Source organism: Seriola aureovittata, chromosome 11 (genome assembly GCF_021018895.1).
Source record: "Seriola aureovittata isolate HTS-2021-v1 ecotype China chromosome 11, ASM2101889v1, whole genome shotgun sequence".
NCBI lineage: Eukaryota > Metazoa > Chordata > Actinopteri > Carangiformes > Carangidae > Seriola > Seriola aureovittata.
In genome coordinates this window covers 13,000,556-13,021,681 of record NC_079374.1, presented here as the reverse complement: position 1 = coordinate 13,021,681, position 21,126 = coordinate 13,000,556, and the positions used below count along the sequence as shown (strand labels likewise).

Here is a 21,126-nt window from a genome sequence, read left to right as displayed (position 1 = left end):
TTGAATGAGTTAGGCTTGAAACAATATCCTCCAGGGAAATACACAGTGGAGATTCTCTGCCCGACTGTTATCACATGCCCATAAAAGAAAAAGATTTTGTAAGATGTATATTTGGTTGTGTTTGTGACATACTACTGTATTTATAGCTCAGTTAGATGAACACAGTCACCAGTGGAGGCACACTGCCATGTGTTGTTTTTGTTGATGTGTTTTTTTCTTTCTCTGTTTACATTAACTTAGAAAAATGTTGTCAGCCTGGCAGTATATTTTGTCTGATCCCACATGCAGGAATACACAAAATCCTTCAGCTGTTCTATAAATCCATCTAATTAGTATTTCAATTTATAACTTCCGATGACTACATAATAGAGACAGATGGTACAGCTTTGGGCCCTGGAGTCTGCGAGAACAATTTCACCACCATTGTCAAGAAGTAAGTGCAACAAAACAGAAATATCCATCAGAGACATTTCACATCAAACTGTGAGTTACTCCCTGTCAGCGATGCTCCCTCCCTCAGGGATTTTCTTTGAAGTTTGGGAAACAATCAAGTAGGGATTTGCAGTACAACTTCACCAAGGACACAGTTTGACCCCTTGAAATTTGGAAAAATCACAACATTTTACAAAAACCACAAAGTGTGTGTGTGTGTGTGTGTGTGTGTGTGTGTGTGTGTGTGTGTGGAGGGGGGGGTGTCACTGATAAACACATAATAACATAAACATTCCTTACAATTTGACTTAGATCACAGATGAATTGCATGATTATATTGCATCATATTGTATGGGGTATTTCCTGTTCCCTTTTCAATGCAATAATAATACAACAGCTCTGCAGTTTGTCTGTGTTGAAAATATTTTACAGAGGTGCTGATTCAACTGTGTGATCATTTTGGAGGATGCAGTCTTCTGATAGCACTGTTGAACTGAAGTGCATTATATTGAGAGGTGAATATGTTGTCCACCCTATTAAAATCAGTAAGGGTAGGTTAAACAACAGACACACCTCTTTATATAATGCAATACTGTTCAACACCACCACAAATTACATCCTTCAAAATGATCCAACAGTTGATTCAATAGCTGTACAACATGATAACCTTCACGAAGGAGGATTCATTGTGGGACCATGCTGTAAGACTGCATTGGTTTTAGCTAGGTGTACCAAATACCTGAAAAGTGAAACATATGTGTATCAAGTGTTTGTTGATTTTAATAAGTGCTATATGAATAAACTAAAATTACCAATAGTATCATTACCATTAGTGGTGGAAGAAGTATTCAGATTATTTACTTAAGGAAACGTAGAAATGCCACTATAAAATACTCAATTTCAAGTCCTTTAATTAAAAATTTGACATTAAGGAAAAAATAAGAAAACTCTACTAAAGATAAAGCTAACACCAACAGGTGGCTAACTTAGTAGTAAGCAGCTAGTCGCTATAGCAAGCTACAACTTGTACTTAACTTGTGCATATGATCAGAGTACACTGAGGTACTGAGTTAGTCACTGCCACCCCAATGAAAGGGGAGAAACCACAACCAGTGAACACACACACACAGTCCTCTGTTACAGCTGCAAATTAGACTGTGAAATCAACAACTCCTGTGTTGCCATCTGGTTGCCATGACACCTATGTTATTAGGCCCTTTGACAGTCCTAGCTCGTCTTGTTTGTTCCATCTTCTCCCTCCTGCACATCAACATTGTTTCCAATATGAAAAAGGCATGAAACATCAGAGGGGGGTAGCGAGTGTGGGCTGATAACAGCTTGGCTCGCTTCAGCGGTGGTGACTTCCAGCTAAGGTACAGCACAAGCAATAAATAATCTTTCGCCGTGCTCAGTCACGAGCACATCCTAGAAAAACCACGCAGGCAGACACATGGGAATTATCAGGGCAGTGACAATACCTAAACCATGATGACCTAATGAATGAAAACATTTGCTCTAAATGCAGAAATTCTCCTGCTTACATTTCAGCCTATTGATTTCCACATTTGCTGTGTGCTGCGAAGGTACAAAAACCTTTTTCCACACATTTCAGCCCCCGCCTGGCCCACATTGAGACTTTAATGCTCCACTGATCAATGAAAGGATTAAAGCAATTTAAAGACTCCTTTGTGTGGTCTGTGCATTGGAATCTCCTTCATCCTCAAAACTGCTGGACTGGCAGGGCGTTCCTCTACTCCTCAGGGTAACAGCCTCATGAACTCATGTCTCCTGGAGTAAAAGTGCACAGGGCAGACATGGCCTTTTTGTCATGGACTGCTGCTGCATCCCACACGGATACCTCAGGGGTCTGTGCTGCAGTCTGGGAGCGGTGTGGGTGTGTGGGTGTGTGTGGTGGCGGTGGCGTGACTCATGCAGCTCCCCCCTTTCATCTTGACATTTGACATACTGATGTAGAGGCTCTCAGCTGGAACAAACATGGTGTGCTGTGTCACAGCTGCAATGTCTGTGCCTCTGAGCCCCTGGCTTTACAGAGCTGAGAACAGGTAGCAGTGAGTCAGCACCTATTTAATTCATACACCTACGCTGTGAAACTCTGGGGGTTGTTTTTGAGCTGATTTTATTTTTATTTTCCAGTCTATTCCCTGCTGAGAATTCAATGTCTCATGGTGCTGCCTAGCATTCCTTGAAAGTCATTCTTGCTTCCACTCAGCAAGGACTTGTGGAAAAATGGACGCTGCAGTGCACAAAGGCATTTTAAAAAACACCAATCCAAGGGATAAAGCTGCGCAGCAACTATTAGGCGGATTCCTGTGAAGCATTCATTCTCATTAAACCTCTGTCACTGGACAACAAGGATATTGTACCACATTTACTACAAACACAAATGAAGCTGCTGGAGACCGAGTGATGCCAAAGGGATTCTGGTTCCTAATGAACCCCGCTGAGACCTCACACCATCAGGTCCTTCACACGTCCGCCCTGCCTCATCAGGGTGGATAAAGCACCTCGGCAAAGCAAGACAGGCCACACAGACTCGCTCTGTACTAACTTGCTTACATCAGGTGGCTGGAGGTGGATGCTGACAAGCGCCTCAGAGGAGATGTTGGCACACACTTCCCCAGATCTATTAACTGGTGTTTCCCCCAACAGGCCATTCCTCCAGAATTAGTCAGGGGGCAAACCAAGGAGAAAATGAGACCAAAGTCTGTATATATCTAATCATCCCCTAAAACCATTTTAGCTTCAAATCTAATTTTTGGTTCCTCAGCCTTCCCGACACGAGGGATAAACTCCTAATCCATGTTACATGTTATAAATATACTTTATTTTACTACTGAGTATTAGATTCTGTCATTTCTTTTAGAACCTGTTTTATGTTACGATACTCTGGATAGCACATTTTAATTTATTTTAGAAAACTGCAATCTCAAATTCTCTGTTAAAAGCCAGCGTTACGGTTTGTTCTGTGTTTCATCAGATGCTGTGATCTAACTTTGAATTACAGCTGGGGAAAGTTCAAAGATGAAGGTATCTCTAAAGACAGACTGTCTCAAACAAAAGCCTGATATTCTCTTAGGAGGTTAATAAAAAATGTACACTTTGAAATTGAAATTTTCATCTCCCTTTCAGATGATAAACAAAATAAAATAAACATCACCTAGTTTTAAGTTGGTCCAGAGTTATCTGATGTGCGGTAGGCACGTTCTTCATCTTTAATTTTTCTTACATCGCCTGCATTTCCCCAGCATCTGACTGAATCACACTGCTCTGAAGAGGATTTCTGGTTTAAAAGAGTTTACAATTCACATTTAAATACTTTATTATGAAGCTCAAAGGCATTTACCAGGTTCAAGCAAGTAGCTCCATATATCAAGCAATACTATTTATCTGCATAGTCAGTATCCTTATCTATAATTCCACTGCAGAACCATTTAGTCTTTCGGGATGATTCATGATGAATCATAATGGATTTGTTCCTCTCCCACTCATAAAAATGTGTTTTTGTGTATTCAGGTGCCATGACAGGTCTGTGCACTGCTTAGCTACAGAACATCAGGCTTATTGAAACTTAATACACGTTCTGTTTACTATGCAGTTTTTAATTTCGAGCTGAAACGGAAGTTTTCATCCAAAAATCAGGAAACTGTAACGTCCGCAGACTTTATCTGTACTGTGTCTAGTTAGAGTTTAAGACAGTGGTAACGCTGCATTGCTTTCTAATGTAATGTAATGTAGCAGTTGTCATTTCTCCTATGAAGGCATATTTTATATTATCACAACTGTGTTTTACTATATTGTCATCCAATAGCTGTTTGTACACCAGCCTCCACTTAGGGGTGTCCAAATGAGGAATTATAGCTGTTAACAAATACATTACTATACACTCATGTCTGCTTACAGCTACATTCTAGACTAGAAATGCCAAATACTGGGACATAAAACAAAGTGTCTTTTCTCTTCATCAGAAATGCTCCATGCTTCTGTTAAAGTCATGTTGCAGTGCCAAAGTCGTCCCATCCCCCTTTCCAAACTAGGCTCTGACCTCTGCCCCACAATTTATTTTCTCAGTGGATTTTTGTCCCTAAGTGTCTTTCTGGAGAAACAAAAAAGAAATTAACAAGAGTTTTTGTCCATGTCCTAAGCTAAATTGGTAGTTTCTACAGTACTGGACAGTAAAATTTGAGCAGACTGACATTTTAACAGAGATAAAAACGACTGTTATTTTGTCGGCCTCTCCCATGAGTCTCAGCCAAAGTAGAGCTTTAAAAGCCTCATAGGATCTGTGGTCGCTGAATGCTAAAAAAACAGTTTGGTTATCTTTAGCACAAGCTTTGGACAGACCATTCCCTGTTGCCTGAAATGCTAGAGAAAAAGAGATCCGAACAAATAGTTGATTCGAAGTATGTAACACAGAGTTGGTTTGAGCACAATCATAACAGAAAGCACACAACCCCTCTCCTCCTTAACTAAAGAGGGGGAAGGGCAAACAAGGCAGAAATGTCAGTCGGCGTCACTTTATTCAGTAATTCAATGACATCAGGCTGAAAAACAGGATCACACCATAGAGTTACTTCTTATTATTAGAGGGAAAAGACAAGAACTGGTGCGTTGGACAGAGCCGTGTGACACTTTTATTTAAGGTAGCGCCACACATAGCCACCTACAGTGACAAGGGTACTGACATTTTCAGACCGCGGCAGGGCTTTAATGAACCCGCAGCTGAAGCAGCCACCATCAGACCCAGTAAAACCTAACAGCAGTATACCTTGGCTGAGTCGAGCTGGAATAATGCATGTGCAGCAGTGACTATGTTTGGACGTCTTTTCTTGAGTCTGAAATTCCTGCAAACCACCAAAAGAACTGTGTGTTAGGGAAGAAGACAGTGTTGCCTAGGGCTACCACGCTCAAGAGGAAGCTCTCCTCAGTTATCTTCAACGTCAGAACCGCAGTAAGCAGCATGACGGCTCCATCGCTCTCGCGTCGAGCCGTGGGAGAGAGCTGGCTCCCATAAAGAATCGCCGTCTCTCTCTTTGCCACTGGACAACAAAATGACACCCGTTGGAGGAGAACAGGACCATGCTCTTGTTCGACATTGTTCAAACCACAAGCTGGCCAGTCGCAAGTTGGAAGGGACCTGGGCAAAGTGCTTGGTGGTGAATAACTGAGGGGGATTTTGGTGCAGTTGATGATGATGAAGATCTGAGCTAAAGTCGTGATGCTGTTTAAAAACTTCGACAGCCTTCAGTCCTCTCTGCCCTGCTGTTAGTACAGACATTTCTGAACTGACCCTTTCAGCTACCTCATGCACTCGCCTCTTCTGTTGAGCTGCGACGTTTAGCTGGGGATGATGGGAGATGTTAGACAACGTTTGATTGCTTTTCAAAAGACTACAGTTCTTATCAAGACATATGAAGTGAGCCACAATACATACAGTTGAGTTTCTGAGGCTGTATTTTGAGTTTTTAGCATAGTTACGAATGTGAATGGTGTTTTGGATGAGGTTTTAGAGTTTGATCAGCACTCTCTATGGCTGACCAAAGTCTTGGTTTGCCCTGTCAAAGATTGCTTTACTAAGTTGCCTGAACAGCCTGATAATCAGACTGAATTTATATTTTGTTTCACTTCTTTCATTCAGCCTGACTCAGATGAAACAGAAATTGCAGTAGCGATGGTGAGGGGCATGAACTTTTTCTATTTTTGTAAGTCAACTTGCACCAACTTACATGGCAGCGTCAATGTCATCAACGCTTGGAACCACCAACCAAGCATGCCGAGCTGCCAGGAAGATGTAACGGACCGCATGTGGATTCGCTGCGTCTACGGAACCCAGGGAGGCAGTGCGGCATCAGAGCGGAGGGTGGGTGCAAGGTCATCCTCGCCCGCAGCGGTAGTCATCTCAACACGTGTTTGTGTTGCTTTTCAGCTGGTGAGGAAGCAAGGCCAAGTGGTGTCAAGGTGTTTGTGGCACACACTCATCGTGTAAAGCAGAGGGTTTTCGAACCGTTGTTGATTCACATATTGTTAGATTCAGTGGGACTACACTCCCCGAGGATATCATTATCTCTGTTGTCCATCCATAAATAAACTCCCATAAATAAAATAAAAAAAAGACGCTCATTATAAGTCCGGAACTTGCCTGAGCATCATCATATTTTTATGTTTTCTTCAGTATCAAAGTAATCCATTGATAGTTGTCTGTACATCAGGGGGTACATCATAAACAGGAACTGCTAACCGCTAACTTCGCATACTTTTAACAGTGCCAATTTATCAGCTAACGGGGGGGGGGGGGGGGGGGTGTCTACGGTGTCAGACTTTGAAAACCTCTGCTTTATACGAGAGTGTTCAAGCGGCCTCTGTGAAATATAAAAGAAATGTTCAAATAGTTATGTAGAGTAGAAAAAGCACAAACGAAAAAAGAAGCAGTTTGGTTACACAACAGAGGAATGAGCGTGTCAGTCCATTCACTTTCATTTCACTCAAGCTTGGTAGCCTCAGTTGAGTGTTGAACGCACTTTTATTGTTTAGGTGTCAAATGTAACAGTGTCACCATTCAGAGAGGGAATAAAGAGTAAATGGTCACATAAAAAAATATAAAATCAACAATGAAAATGGTTACACAGGGAGAGTCTGGTTCCCGTGGCAACACAGATGTACAGTTGAGACAATGTCCAGATCCAGACGTGTATGTGTTTGGTTTGCACATTTCCACAGCCTATATTAATCTCAAACAATAAGAGTCCTTTTTTTGTTTACTAGCCATGCATACAGTTGACAATTCCACATGTGTTGAGTCAGTGTCTTCATAGGAGCTGGCACTTTCAATACAAAATATTTACACTACCATTTATTATTCTTAGTATCATCGCCTTCGTCGTTACTATTTGTTACTATGGATTTGAATACTCTGAGCACATAAAGAATGGGATCAGGATGTTGAAACGCTTGAGAACCCCATTTCATATTGATACCAGAGGAGAGAAAAAGAAAAATGCAAAGTATGACAAATGTTGGCATCTTCACTTTAAATGTCACCCATTCCTGAAAAGAGTTTCGAGAGATCGTCTGTAGAGATATTCAAACACTGAAAAGATGAACTGTTTGTCCCATAAGGATGAAGCAGTTAGTTATACTACCACTCAGCGATCTGCCATCAGTCTTCCCCCAGGAGGAAAACAAAACATCACACGATATGTGACTCCGCTATGTTTACCATTATATCTCAAAAGTGAGAAAATAGGAAAGAGATGACTGCACCAAATGTTTGAAGAAAAGACACTGACTTATCCACTGTTTTCTCTCCATTCCTTTTTTTAACAGCTGAAAATGTATATATATATATATATATATATATATATATATATATATATATATATATATATATATAATAGAGGTGCTTTCAGGTCACCTCTTTGGTTCAGCCCTGTGATGAAAAACCTCCCACTGACCACTATACAGACAAAGATGGGAGAAAAAAAGTGTACATACTGCAAATAAAATACTCCTCAGTGTTTGAAACAACTGGATCCCAGAAATCTGTTATTGGGTTATTGTACAGTAGCTACTTGCAACCGAGTCAGGGTAATAATAATAATAATAATAATAATAAAAAAATGCATCTCGGTGTTTTGTGCGAAACAGACAAAACCAGGAGAAAACTTTTTTTTTTAACTCATTTATATCAGATTGTTTAACAACCTAAAGAGTAGTGATCCTGATCTGTGATTCTTTGCTGATGAGAGGATGAAAACAAACAACAAAAGAGAGTAACATAAGGCGAGGGCACGTTCCTTTTTGTCATTTGTCAATTTCACTTGCAGCAAATTCCTGGCATTCCTCATTCAAAACGTATTCATTACTCACATGTCGTTATTAATAATCATGTCACTGTAGATTTTATGCTCCATAGAGTTAACATCCATTGCGTTCAACCATGAATTTATCTTCCGTTTAATTGGCATGTGCATGTGTGTGTGTGTGTGTGTGTGTGTGTGCGCGTGTGTATCCGAGTGTGTATCTCTCTGCTGTGAGTCGAAAGTAGACTTTTTTTTTTTTTTTTTGCCTGGCCTGTTCCTGGAGGCCCCCGGGGCTATTGTATATTGCAAGAAGAGCAGCAGGGGTCATCCTTGTCTGGCTGGGCGGCGTAGTCCATCTGCCGAACGATCTCAGCGAACAGTTCGTCTACCATGGTTTTGCTCTTGGCTGATGTCTCCATGAACGGGCAGCCCCACTCCTCAGCCAGGGCCTGGCCTTCACTGGACGATACCTCGCGCTCGCTCTCCAGGTCCACCTTGTTCCCCACCAGGATCACAGGAACCTTCTCGTACCTGAGGACAGACACAGACGCACGAATAAGACTCAGCAAAAAACTGATGCTGACAAGCTGTACGGAGGCAATCAGTGCGTTTTTTGAGCCCTAGCATTTTTCCTGAACTTACAGTTTAACAGGCAATTACCCTTTCAGAACTTGGTAATAACAGATGCTTTATGCTTCAACAGGCTTTTAATTGCACTACTGAATAAACCTTTACACTTTGCATGAGAAAATCCTTTACTTAATGTCATTATTTAATTATCCATAATCCATAAATTTTCTCTCTGTGTAGCAGACTACTGAAATATGACCCTTTAAAACAGTCATTCAAACAGCCGTCTTTCAATGGCAACAATGGACAATCTAGCCTCATTCATTAATTGCTTCTCCCCGTTCAAGGGAGTCAGGCAGAATTAGGCAAAAGGCAGGGAAGCAACCTGACTGGGTCACTGATCTATCACAGGACAGACATTCACACTGAATCTGAGTAATATAGATGAAATTAATAATGTGACAGTTACTAAGTACTCACATGCAGGCACAAACACACACACACACACACACACACACACACACACACACACACATACACACACCTTAACATATATGTACAGTATGTTTACAGTTAAAAACAAATCCCATAATAAAAAAAAAAATTTCAATCATAAATTTTTAAATGTATTTTATATTTATTCCCGAGCTAATGATAGAAGTATTACATTCTCATCCAGCCCTAATCTCATCATCAGGATTTAAACACAACAAATAAAGATGAAAATGACATCGAACTTTTAGACATTTTCTGGCTGTAATTTGTGTTTTCAGATAGTTCACTTTAGTTTGTAAAACATACTGAAGCGCCAGAACAGAAAAACATGCATCTTTTTCTTCTGCTTTTGGTTTAATGGCAGTTGGCACTTCCCAATGTTGTATTACAGCCAAATTCTAGTGAAGAGTGTGATCGAATTAAGTTTTGACAGATATACAAAGTCAGTCTTAGCAAGGATAGGCAATTTTAATTTCATGGCACATTTAATTGCAAGTAAAATCAAGTCTGCACCTTTCCTTCTTTGGTTTACGTAGCACTTTTCATGATGTGTAAACTGTCATGTCTCTCTGACATATTTTGCTGGCTGTTTTCAGTGATGGCATCATATGAAGTGGTTTTTTGAATCAATTTTCGTATAAAATTGCCACCTCTAGAGCCATGCCATGCCGCTAAAAATTCAATAATACAAAAATGTGGATGAAAATATCAGTTAAAAAACACTACTGAGTATATTTTACTTTGAAGTACCACACACTCAGGAACTCATTTGTTTTCTGCCCACCATCTGTCTCCCTCTCACTCGTCTTGTCACTTTCACTTTCTGGGCTGTTCTCGTTCTAAGTACTTACAATGAGTATTGTTAAAAATGCAGTTAACACTCCTCTTTTTCCGCAGGAAGCGATATATTTGAAAATCAACTTAAATAGAACTGTTTCATTAAAAGAATTCAAGCGTTTATTTTTTCAGTGGAAATCTGGAATGAGGGATGAGAATTTAAAAAAAAAAAAAAGTGATCACGGAGAAAGGTGGAGGTCAAATATTTGTTCTTGGCAAAGGTTGAAAATCATATGTCAGTTGTTTTTGAAGAGAGTACTTTCCTTTGCTTCTCCACACTACAACATCAGTCTGGCTGCTGCAAAATCACTCACTTGGTAAAGTATTTTCAAAAAGCTCAGCTGGGCGCAAAATGTGGGTTTACTGTGGGTGGATGGAAAGAAAATGATGGGGTTTTTTTTTTTTTTTTTTTTAATGGTTCTACTTTGATGTACACATGGTCTTTGACTGTGGGAGGAAGCTTTTCACATTAAGAACCAGGGCAGCACCTTCTCACTGTGAGGAGCTAAATGCTGAAACCTTCACGCCGCCCACCCTGCCTCATGTATGTAAGCGTAAAGCCTGACCCAGCGGAGAACAGGAAATGAGTCGTATAGCTCTGACCCCTGAGGATAGGAAGTTCTCATAATCTTTTGAGCTCCGAACTGCCATGTCGCTGGGGCACAACATGTCACTGTGGAACTGGACTACTTTGTCGGCAGCCAGAGGAGACGGTCAGTTTAACTAAATAGGCTACTGCTCTATAATTATAAAGAGGAACGGCTGTGACGCAGTTTCACCGATAATAATCACTGCATCGGGTTTTGAGATTGGGGAAACATGGCGGGCCTCTGAGCCTGTTTGTACACATCAGAAGAGATAACGAAAATCAAAAACATCACAGAGATAGCAGATCATGCGTATTCACGTCCTTTGGTAAACAACAGGTTATTTCTTTCATCCTTAGCTGCATGAGGCTAGCAAGGGAGCGCTTTCCATTTGCTGGACCCGTTGTTTGAAGTGAGTTTAAATGTCTCTGACTGCAACACTGAGCAACATCCGACCAGAGTCATACACCTGCACAACCACCAACATCATTAGGGTTTTAAAATGCTGCCCTCGCTCGACGAAATATACAAGCTTCTAAATTATTTATAGAGGAAAAAAAATCATCCTCGTCCTTGATTGCCATGGTAACAGGTATACAAGGAAATTACTAATGCAGGAGAGATAGGGCAACTGCAGGAGCAGAAAGTGTGATACTTTTCCAAGTCGGGCAGCCTGAGCTTCTCTCGGAGGCCAGGGGGCTGCAGGTTTCAGCATTAAATAAGCTTAAACCTGCCGAGAATAAGAAGCCAACTTTGATCTAGTCATGAATACATTATCCAGAGTGAACTTTAATCTCTATCCTGTCCTGTTCCCAGGATCGGCTCACCAGCCGAGAGGAACTACCAGGATTTAAGAGATGATCGCAGAGGTTGGTCGGTGTGTGCCTCTTCTTCGAGCTCGGAGGCAACTTGAATGAGAAACTACAGCACAGAGCGCCCAGGTCTCATTCACTGCATTCCTGGTGTCTATAAAAACAGCAAGGCCGTGATTTTCCTGACGGCTATTTTGGACCACTTCTAGCTGGTGGTAGGCAATTTTTGCCTGGAACCTTGTATTCCCTTTCCACCTTCACTGAAAAAGAACCCCAAACATAGACATTGGCAAGCAGATTGAAAGGCAGACCTTTTGCTTTTACAGCTGCATTCATTTAGGAGAAGCCACAGGGGGCTCAGCATTTAGTTGGGGTAATGGGACCATTTGGGTGTCTCCTCTTTTGCCCCAGGCTGTGGTTTTATCTCAAATCTCCCACTTTAGATCTCTCTCGGAGGCCTGTGGCCACCTAACTATCTTATATATATTATCTACTATCACTTGCTGTTTCATCCCAGCTCTCACTTTCTTGCCCCAGTTGTTTCCTGTTCCAGAAAAAGGCACGGTTTAACATGGTTGGTAACTGAGCTCTGTGTAAGGATTCAAGGCTTTAAAATGAGAATTAGAAGCAAACTCTCATTATTGTCAATAATATAACAATAATATAACATCAATTAATCATTTGGTCTGTACAATACGAGTAAAGAGTGCAAAGTGCCCATCACAAGTTTATAGAGAGCACAGCGACGTCCTGCAATGTTTTGTTTGTATGAACCAAGAGTGCAAAAACTAGAAAACCAGTCACGATTGCGAAGCTGGAACCAAAGTTGCCGATTCATTTTCTGTTAACTGACTAATCAGTTAATTGACAACTTGTTTCAGCTCTATATAATAGTAGTTATTATCAAATTGTATCTTGTGTTTTAAGGTGTTACACCCAGACAAGATGTAAATGGATGCAGATTCTCAGTCCACTGGTGTCATGTAAAGCAGTGCTGCTGTTACAAGAGCTTCCTACACATCAAACCTCAGACAGCAAATATAACAAACTAGCTATAATTATCACGGATGTCCCACACAGCAGGAGGAATTCAAGAAAAGTCAGTCCAGAAGAGTCATGCCAAACATCAAAGTGTGTTGCATGTTTTCTTTTTTACTTCTTTTAACCATAATGGTGGATTTGACTTGGTCCGCTGTATGCAAGTTAAACAGCTCATTTAGGCCTCATCATAACAGGAGCACAGCACAAAGACATCTGGTACCAAAGGAGAGGGTCTATATATAGTCATAATAACAGAGGAGGAAACCGGCGGTCCCAAGAGGTGTGAGATGGTGGCTGCCACGGATACCGAGGCTCCCAGGACCTCAGGATAAAGGGTGTCGGCCACACTGTGTCTGGACCCGACGGTAGCCGCTGAGAGGAAGCGAGGCTCGTCCGTAACGCAGAACACACACAGAGCCGGTTACATGGTTTAGACACGAGCCTCAAAAAGACAAATGAATAACTGAGTCCGGTTGTGTTTCTGCTGCGACACAAACAGCACAAACAACATGTCATGCTTTAGCCTTCAGCTTGTGAGCCTAACGGCGCCCGCACTGGAGCACTCTGACTGCAAACACCCATGTGAGCTCGCCCCAGACACACCTTATCTATAATGCATGATGCATCAACTCACACTGGCCTTGCTGACGGACGGTGGAACCTGGCTGCTCAAGAGTCTCTGGATCTGACTTGAGACAACACCGTCAGGAGGAGGGAGGAAACGGGCCGCGTGCCGGGCCTCCTCCCAACGGCTCTTTTGAGGAGGGTCTTCAGTTTAGACAGTGGAGAGAATTCAGCTGAGTCAGAGAGAAGCAATAAGCCTCCTCTCTTTTTAGCACAAAATCAGGACAAAGAAAGACTTAATCAGGAACAGATTTCTAAAGAGTCTTTTGTAAACATGCCTCGACAACCACATGCAGATTTCTGCTTTTGAAAGTAATCGTTGAAAAGAAAAAAAAAAGACAATATCACGAGAGTCTCTTTTGGATTCTCTGAAGGTTATGAAAACTAATTCTCTGCTTCCTGTTACCTTCAAAATCTGATGTTATTCACAGATGGTAAAGACACTGGCCAAGAAACGTCAAAATGGACAAGATAAATGCGTACGGAACTCGACAGACTCTACAGTCATCCTTGGATCTGATGTATTGCAGCAATAATGGAGCAGACTACGAGCTCCCTGGGGGTAATTATGCCGTCTGAAACAAATTCCTCCTCTTACTGTACAAAGTGGAAGGCTGAAAATCTGAAAATCAAAGTGCCACTCAATCAAAAAAAAATGTGTTCAGATTGCCTTTCTGTAAGAGAGAGGTAACAAAGGAGAGAAGGAAACTTTGAATAGTTCACAGACTCATCCATAAGTTTTATAACAGAATATGGCACAAGTGACACGTTGTACATTCTCTGCTGAAGTCTGATACTTCACTCTGAGGAAATGATTCCAGTATTGACACTAGACTTACCAGCCTAATGTCAGAGAGGAAAAAAAAAAAATTCAACATGCAACTTTAGAAATCAAATTACACCATCATAAAGTACGATGTGTCAATTTGTTGTCAGTGTTCGATGACCAACTCACAGCATATACACTCGCCAAGCACTTTTTTAGGAAGATCATACTCGGTAGTTTTGCTCTCAGAACAGCCTCGATGATTTCACAAGATGTTGGAAACGCTCCTTTGAGATTTTCTCCTCCACGTTGACACGATTGCATCACACCATCTCTGCAGGTCTGTCAGCTGCAGCGCTTCCCATTCTACCACATCCTAAACGAGCCGTACTGGATTCAGATCTGCTGACTTGGAAGGCCACTGAAGTTCACTGAACTCACTGTCATGTTCACGAAATCAGTTTGAGATGACTTTTAAGTTACTTTCTCATTTCAAGGAAAATAAGGGGTTGTAATAAGTACATTTTGAAAAAATGTGCATCTTAAAATAAAGTGCTTAGTTTTACAAAAATGAAATAGGCCTAAAACATGTAACTTCAGCTTTCTCCTTTTTCTTTTTTTTCTCCTCCACATCTTCACAGTCTGAACAATTGTTATAATAAAGTATAGTAAACGCATGGATAAGCAGGTGTACAGGTGTTCCTAATGAAGTGCTTGGTGAGCTGGATTAGGCTGCACAAAACTGAAGAGCTTATTAGCTGCCTGTTTTTGACTCTTCTGGGATTTTTTTTTTTTTTTTTAGTATAAACACTCACTGTATGACTTAAATAACAAAAAAGCTATAAACCACTTATGCCTGCACAGCTGGTGGCCTGAGTTTTTATAATTGTTTGTTGTTTTTTTTCTCCCTTGTCATTATCCATGGAAACCGCTTAAAAATCCATTTCAGTTTGTAATGGGTTTCTAAGAATTGACATTTTGTCACCAACTACCAAGCACTGTTTGACATCATCTTTAACCTCTGTGAGTAGCTTTGCGGCACAGTACAGAACCGGACTTTATGCGACACATGGGCTCTTGTCAAGCTGTAATGTGACAGCTACATGTAATTTATACATTTCCGCACTGAAACACAAACACACACCGAAGGAATAGTGGTGGCGCTAGTGGAAAAGTCAGTGGATTAACGTCAGTAGTACTGGGAACCACGTACGTACCAATTCTTAGCACAATCCATCCAATAGTTATTGAGATATTGGCCAGTCCACTAGAGTGGTGGACCGGCCAGTCAACTGACCCACATTGCAATCCCTAGAGCTATGTGTGACCCGTTTATTGGGGTAAATTTACAGAAGTTGCTCTCAGTAATTACACCCCTGTACCTAGTATAACCCCACCGTCCATAAGTGAATGACTCCTAAAAGAGTTCCTGCTATGACCCAGCACTGCGTAGGGCCTTTAACATATAATTTCTAAAGCCAAGTCCCCTCTTAAGTAACAACCACTGAACTTTAACTCAGCTCTTTCACACAGTTTTCACAACAGACAATAACAAGGATGAAAGAGGATCTTTCTGGGCGAACTGGGAGACTGCTGCTCCTACAGTTATTGATCTTAATCCCTTCAGCCACTTGGCACACGAACAAGCCCTGGAATGGTATCTCCACAGTTTGTTAGCTTTATCACAAGGTTGAAATGAGTGTGTGAATTAAAAATAAGTAGACCAAAGACACCAGACCACTGCAGGATGGCAGTATAAAGTGTATGATACCCTATTTCACCTGTTTCTTCTTCTCCAACCTCTGACCATAGTACTTCTATTGAAATGCTCTATTAAGTCACCAATTACAACATATCCCTGGTGTGCGGTTAAACTGCAGCTGTAGTGAGGAGTGATGAGGTCCCCAGCAGACACAGGCAGGCCAGGGTGTAATCATGTGCACCCATGGCCTCTGTGCTGAAGCCCGACGGTGCCACTAACAGCAGGCACTGATATATGCTGACAGGGTTCAGAGTGAGAGCGACGCACAGCAGTGGCTCTGACCTGAGCGAATGCCGATATGGTCGTGACGGGTCACCAGTGTTTTGGCAGCTGGGAGGGACAAACAGGCAAGAGAAGCGATGACAGCAGTGAGAGGCACGGGAGCAGTTTGACTGCTGATGTTTTACACAACGAAATCCCATTTTACAAATACAGTGTCAAAGACCTGTAACTGCTAAAGCTTTAGTCCGAAAAACATTAAAGGAAAATTCCACCCCCTTTTTTTAAGAGCTATCATCTGTGCTTCATCACTATTCTGGGATGTTCAGTCACTGCAAGTGGTCATTTGTTACTCCTGTGTCTTTCTGATGTCTCATGCTTCTCTTGTCTGCATTGAATGATTTCCTACATTTCCCACAATACCTTTCAACAAGCCCCACAGAACATGCCTGAACTTGTTGTGTTTCAGCTGTGTGTTTCAAGGGAGTGATGGCAAGACTGTGCCAGTTATTTCTCAGTGAGGAAAACAGCAGAATTGTCACTTGTTAAAATTTAAAACACAACGTGTCTTGATGCTACATTGAATTATGGGCTCCTGAGGCCCACAGCATGCACATAAATAGTTATCTGTTCCACTTCTGTTATGGATTCCTCATAGTTTAATTCTTGAAAACTGGTGAAAAATAAGAAACCTAAAACTTTTTCATTCAGACGTTTCGCTGGTTAACCCGCGGAGCAAACACAACACGAAACAAGAGGACCCAGAATCAAATACAATTCTAATGTTGAGTTACATTCAAACTTTTTCAATACTGACGAAAACATGTGAATCCATGTGTTTTGGGTTTTAAACTTGTGTTTATATAGGGACCTTTTTGTGTTTGAAAAAATATGGCAAACTTCTGAAATACTGTACATACCGACTTAAACCAACAATCATACAGCTTTGACTTTGATTAACAAACATATGTTTAAATCATCCGCTCTCTGATCAAATAATAAATAAACAACACTTAGAAACCAAGACAAAAGCATTTGCTGACAACTTTGTAGTTACCAAATTAATTTCCTTGATATAATCACAAGATTTTTTGATTCATTTGTTGCCATTTATTTGTAGCAACCAAAGAAACTATGACTGACTCTGATGGTAGAGGGTTGTGTTTAAGTCTCCTGAATTGATCTTTGATGGTTATAGAAAGTATAGAATTACATGATCTGTAGCGTTCCGATCTCCAGTCACATCATGTGGTTTTCCTCCTGTGCCTATAAAACCATATTAATTGAAAAATGGAAACACATTTAGCGACTACTTTTTTGTTTGTATCCGTGTAGCAGTATGTGTTGACTTTACCATACAGTGTACATTTACAGCCTCTCAGGAACCAGAAGTGATCTTATATAACCACAGTCAACAGAAGCTTTTATAAGCAGAAAACGTGTGTCTGTGTGTTTAAAAAAGCCCTGAACAAACAGCAGAATAAAGCAAGCCTCTCCTGATCTTAAACATAAACCGTCAATTAAATGTTTCATGTTGCAAGGCTCGCAGTGAGTAAGGTCAACTGTGTTAATGTTAGAGGGAAGATGCTGAGGTCTCTAAACATCAGCTCTTAGAAATTCTTTGATTCAGCTCTTCTTTGAAACTAATTACTGCACAGATGAACAGAAATTCTCGAAATAACCAAAAGAAAATATGTGTACTTCCATTCAAAAACTCCAGTAAGGGAGAACAGCATACCGAATGTGGGTCAGCGTTTTATAACTGAATCAAAGACTATCCATGACCTGACGTTTTTAAAGAAACCCCACTGTTTCCAACACAATCTCAAGTTTCAACCAAGTCCACACAAAGCACAGGACTCTGAAATTAACTACTATGTAGGAGTAGCATGAGAAGTGTGATGCTTTTGCTACAGAAAATAAATTCTGCTGTGACATTAGAGATCAGCACCAGACTCAGTGATCAGTGTGAAATCACGGAACAGCCTGGCTGCATCTGCTGTGTGAGCACACATGTACACATTTACATTCACGCACGCATGCACGTACGCACGCACGCACGCACACACACACACACACACACACACACACACACACAAACACACGCATATACACACACACACACATCAAAACACAGACACAAACACAGCGTAGACTGTACCTACCTCTCCACATTCCCAACTCATATGGGGGAAACATGTTGACCTGATTCTTTCATCCACAGATTTATAGGACTGTTTGTAAGGTGCATGTGAAAAAAAAAAAAAAAAAAAAAACTAAAGGCAACAAACAAAAGTAAACCTCTTTAAGATGAATACGTTTTATCTTAAGGTGACAGGATGTAACCGCACTGTCACAATAAAGAAACACAACACCGCATGATACAACTTCACTGTCCTTATGCTGGGCCTTAATTAAAGTAATTAGCTATATCACTAAACAGTGTGAGCTGTAAGCTGATTTTAATATGTTTCATCATTAGCCTGCTCTGTCTCTCCAGAGCCTATGGGCCTCTCTACATTGACTCACATCCAATGACACCCACCATGACTGATGAACCAACACACTCACAGCCAATACACCAATAATTATCTGGTCAGCAGCATCTACGGCATTGTGTATTTAGGCTTTTATTAAAACATCTCAATTCACCAGGTGAACATACGGTACTGTATGCCTGCACAGTACATTGGCCCCGAGCTAAGAAACACCAATAACATGATGGCACAACCACACAGCCTCAGCTAACCTCTTCCATGTATCAATCAGCAGCTCACTCTGGTGACCTCATATCAGGATCATCCGTGTAACAGCACTCAGACATCAGACAATCTCACACTTTCAATTGTGTCGCTCTTCCTAAAGAGCTTGTGCAGCTTGTTAATTAAAAACACGGCCTCTCCACCGTAGAAGCCGGGCTCACGCCAGCGTGCTTTCCCCAACCCCTACAGTATTTTTGAGCTGTGCCTCCTTGAAGCTCTCTGCAGAGCCTCTGTTGCACTGAATCCTGGGTATCCCTGGCTGGGTGTTTCACTGAGGTTGCAGCATCCGGCACAGTAGACATTCAGAGCTGCAAAGCTGCAGCTTGGCAGATCACAGGGAGCATCTAGCATGTTATGACTGCAAGACAGACTGGTCTTCACTTCACAGTGCTTATGGATAGGATGGGTCAGCACTGCTGGTGCTGTTAAGAGCTGTCACTCCTAAGATGCAACTGTCTAGACTGAAACATTAAGAAGTCTGCAGAAACAGTGAAGAGATGAGGATACCCTAGAAATCACAAATGATTAGTTTTAGAGATGCTGGGACTGCAGTGCAAGGACATTTGCCTGCCAACAAGCATTGTGGGTGAGACCTGGTACACCAAAATAGAACAGGCATGTGGTGTTGTTCTGTAGTCTGCCCTGAAGATGCACAGCATCTCCATCCAAGCACAGTTCTCAGACCAGGCCTATGACCATCCTTCAACTATACAGGGCCCGTAAAGCCAGCATAATATGCGTGAAGAATAATCTCCAACATCCATACTTAAACTATTTGGACATTATCGGTTTCCTGCGCATCATTTCACCAACCTTTTCACTCTTATGATCTGATCCCTCATCGGCTTTATGTCCTGGAAGCTTTGCTGGTTGACAAGGCTGTAGACCAGTATGAATCCTTGACCGTTTTTGATGTAAAGGTCCCGCATGGAGGCGAACTGCTCGGTACCAGCGGTGTCAAGGATTTCCAGTACCGAGGGTGAGGAGTCCACCTCGATCTCCTTGCGGTAAAAATCCTCTATGGTCGGGTCGTACTTCTCAATGAACGTCCCGGTGACAAACTGCACAGTGAGGGCGGATTTCCCGACCCCACCGCTGCCCAGGACCACCACTTTATACTCGCGCATCGTGGATTAAATCAAGTCGTAAGGTATCAATCTCCGCGCGTCATTGAAATGAACTCAAAATGTTCCCGCACGAATCACATTCACCATTCGTGTCCCATTTTGAACGGGTTGTCAATAATATAGTCTTGCTCGCCGCTGCTCAGCTATGGCAGAGCACAAAGACTCGGTGCCCCAAGATGGATTTCATTGTAGAAATTCCCCCATGCAGGCCAGACACTGACAGCTATACGAGCATCCGAGGACTGCAACTGTCCAAAATGTGCACAGGGGAGGAAGAAAATATCGGCCGATGATGTGGACCGTGCGGGTTTTCATCTGCTTAGCTCACCCCTGTCTATGCATCAGAAAAAAAACAAACTTGCTCCATCGAGGACACTGGAAAAACGCTGGGTTCAGCCCCTAGAATGAACTGCAGGCGCAGATTTTGAAGCAGGAAGCCGCCGCGGAAAATCTGCACAAACTAAAACTATTTCGACACTTGATTAAAGAACTTGTGTCTCTTTGTTTCTTTTTCACCATCGCTGGCATGTCTCCGTCTCTCCCCCGCTCTCTGGTGCAATCCTAGCCGCCATACTCTCGGGTGGAGACCCACGGCCGCTGCGTAACCAGCCGGTCCCCGCTCGGCTCCCGTACTGAGAGGGTAAAAAAAAAAAAAAAATTAAAAAAAAGCATACGGATCCCTCCCTCCGTCAGACGGATGTGCGAGCGGTCCAATGGCTGCCTCCGCTCTCCATACACATCACTTGTGCCCGAATGGGGGACGCACGGAGGCAGCCACTAAAATTCAGCGGCCACATTTCCGTTCATGTGTTAAAATTCCCATCATTCGGTTGCCCCAGTGACATCCAAAGAGAGCTTGTCCAATCACAGAGGCGACTCGAGGATGCGTATCCAAGAGGAGGATAATGCGCCGGATGCTGTTGCTATGGTAACGCTGCATTTTGTTGCTGCTGTCCAAATGTGAGAATGCTGGATAAAAACTGCTTAACCGTGAAACCGAATATTTTTTATTGATAACCCAGACATTAACTGCGTCTGTTTGCCCTCTGGAAATTTTACTTTCAGTTGATGAAAACTTAAAATGAAACTGCCCAGCACACTACCTGAAATAGATCATTTATCCAAATGTATGGAGCATTTTAAAAAGAAAAACATGATCTGCCTGTCTGATTTGTCTTTTATGGGTATGCGACCAATCAAGCTGGACCTACCTCTAGTAGAAATAATTAAACTTTAAAAACTTAGCGAAATTATTTAATTTGTGAAATTATTTTA

At 41.8% G+C, this 21,126-nt stretch overlaps 1 protein-coding gene across 1 annotated transcript; it reads right to left on the bottom strand.

The window, feature by feature from the left end:
* Window positions 1-6,951: 6,951 nt before the first annotated feature.
* LOC130177080 (ras-related protein Rap-2a) lies at window positions 6,952-20,498 on the bottom strand. The gene is made up of 2 exons (XM_056388511.1): window positions 19,538-20,498; window positions 6,952-8,780 (listed from the first exon to the last, which is right to left on the bottom strand). The coding sequence occupies exons 1-2, from the start codon at window positions 19,849-19,851 to the stop codon at window positions 8,543-8,545; spliced, it is 552 nt and encodes a 183-aa protein (XP_056244486.1). The 5' UTR covers window positions 19,852-20,498; the 3' UTR covers window positions 6,952-8,542.
* Between the last annotated feature and the right edge of the window lie 628 nt (window positions 20,499-21,126).

What these genes read in the sequence shown, in the direction of transcription:
- LOC130177080 (XM_056388511.1), bottom strand. Translation starts at nt 19,851, where the DNA reads ATGCGCGAGTATAAAGTGGTGGTCCTGGGCAGCGGTGGGGTCGGGAAA. An exon ending in CAGATCATAAGAGTGAAAAG is followed by an intron (nt 8,781 to 19,537) that starts GTTGGTGAAATG and finishes GTCTGTCCTCAG; the next exon opens with GTACGAGAAGGTTCCTGTGA.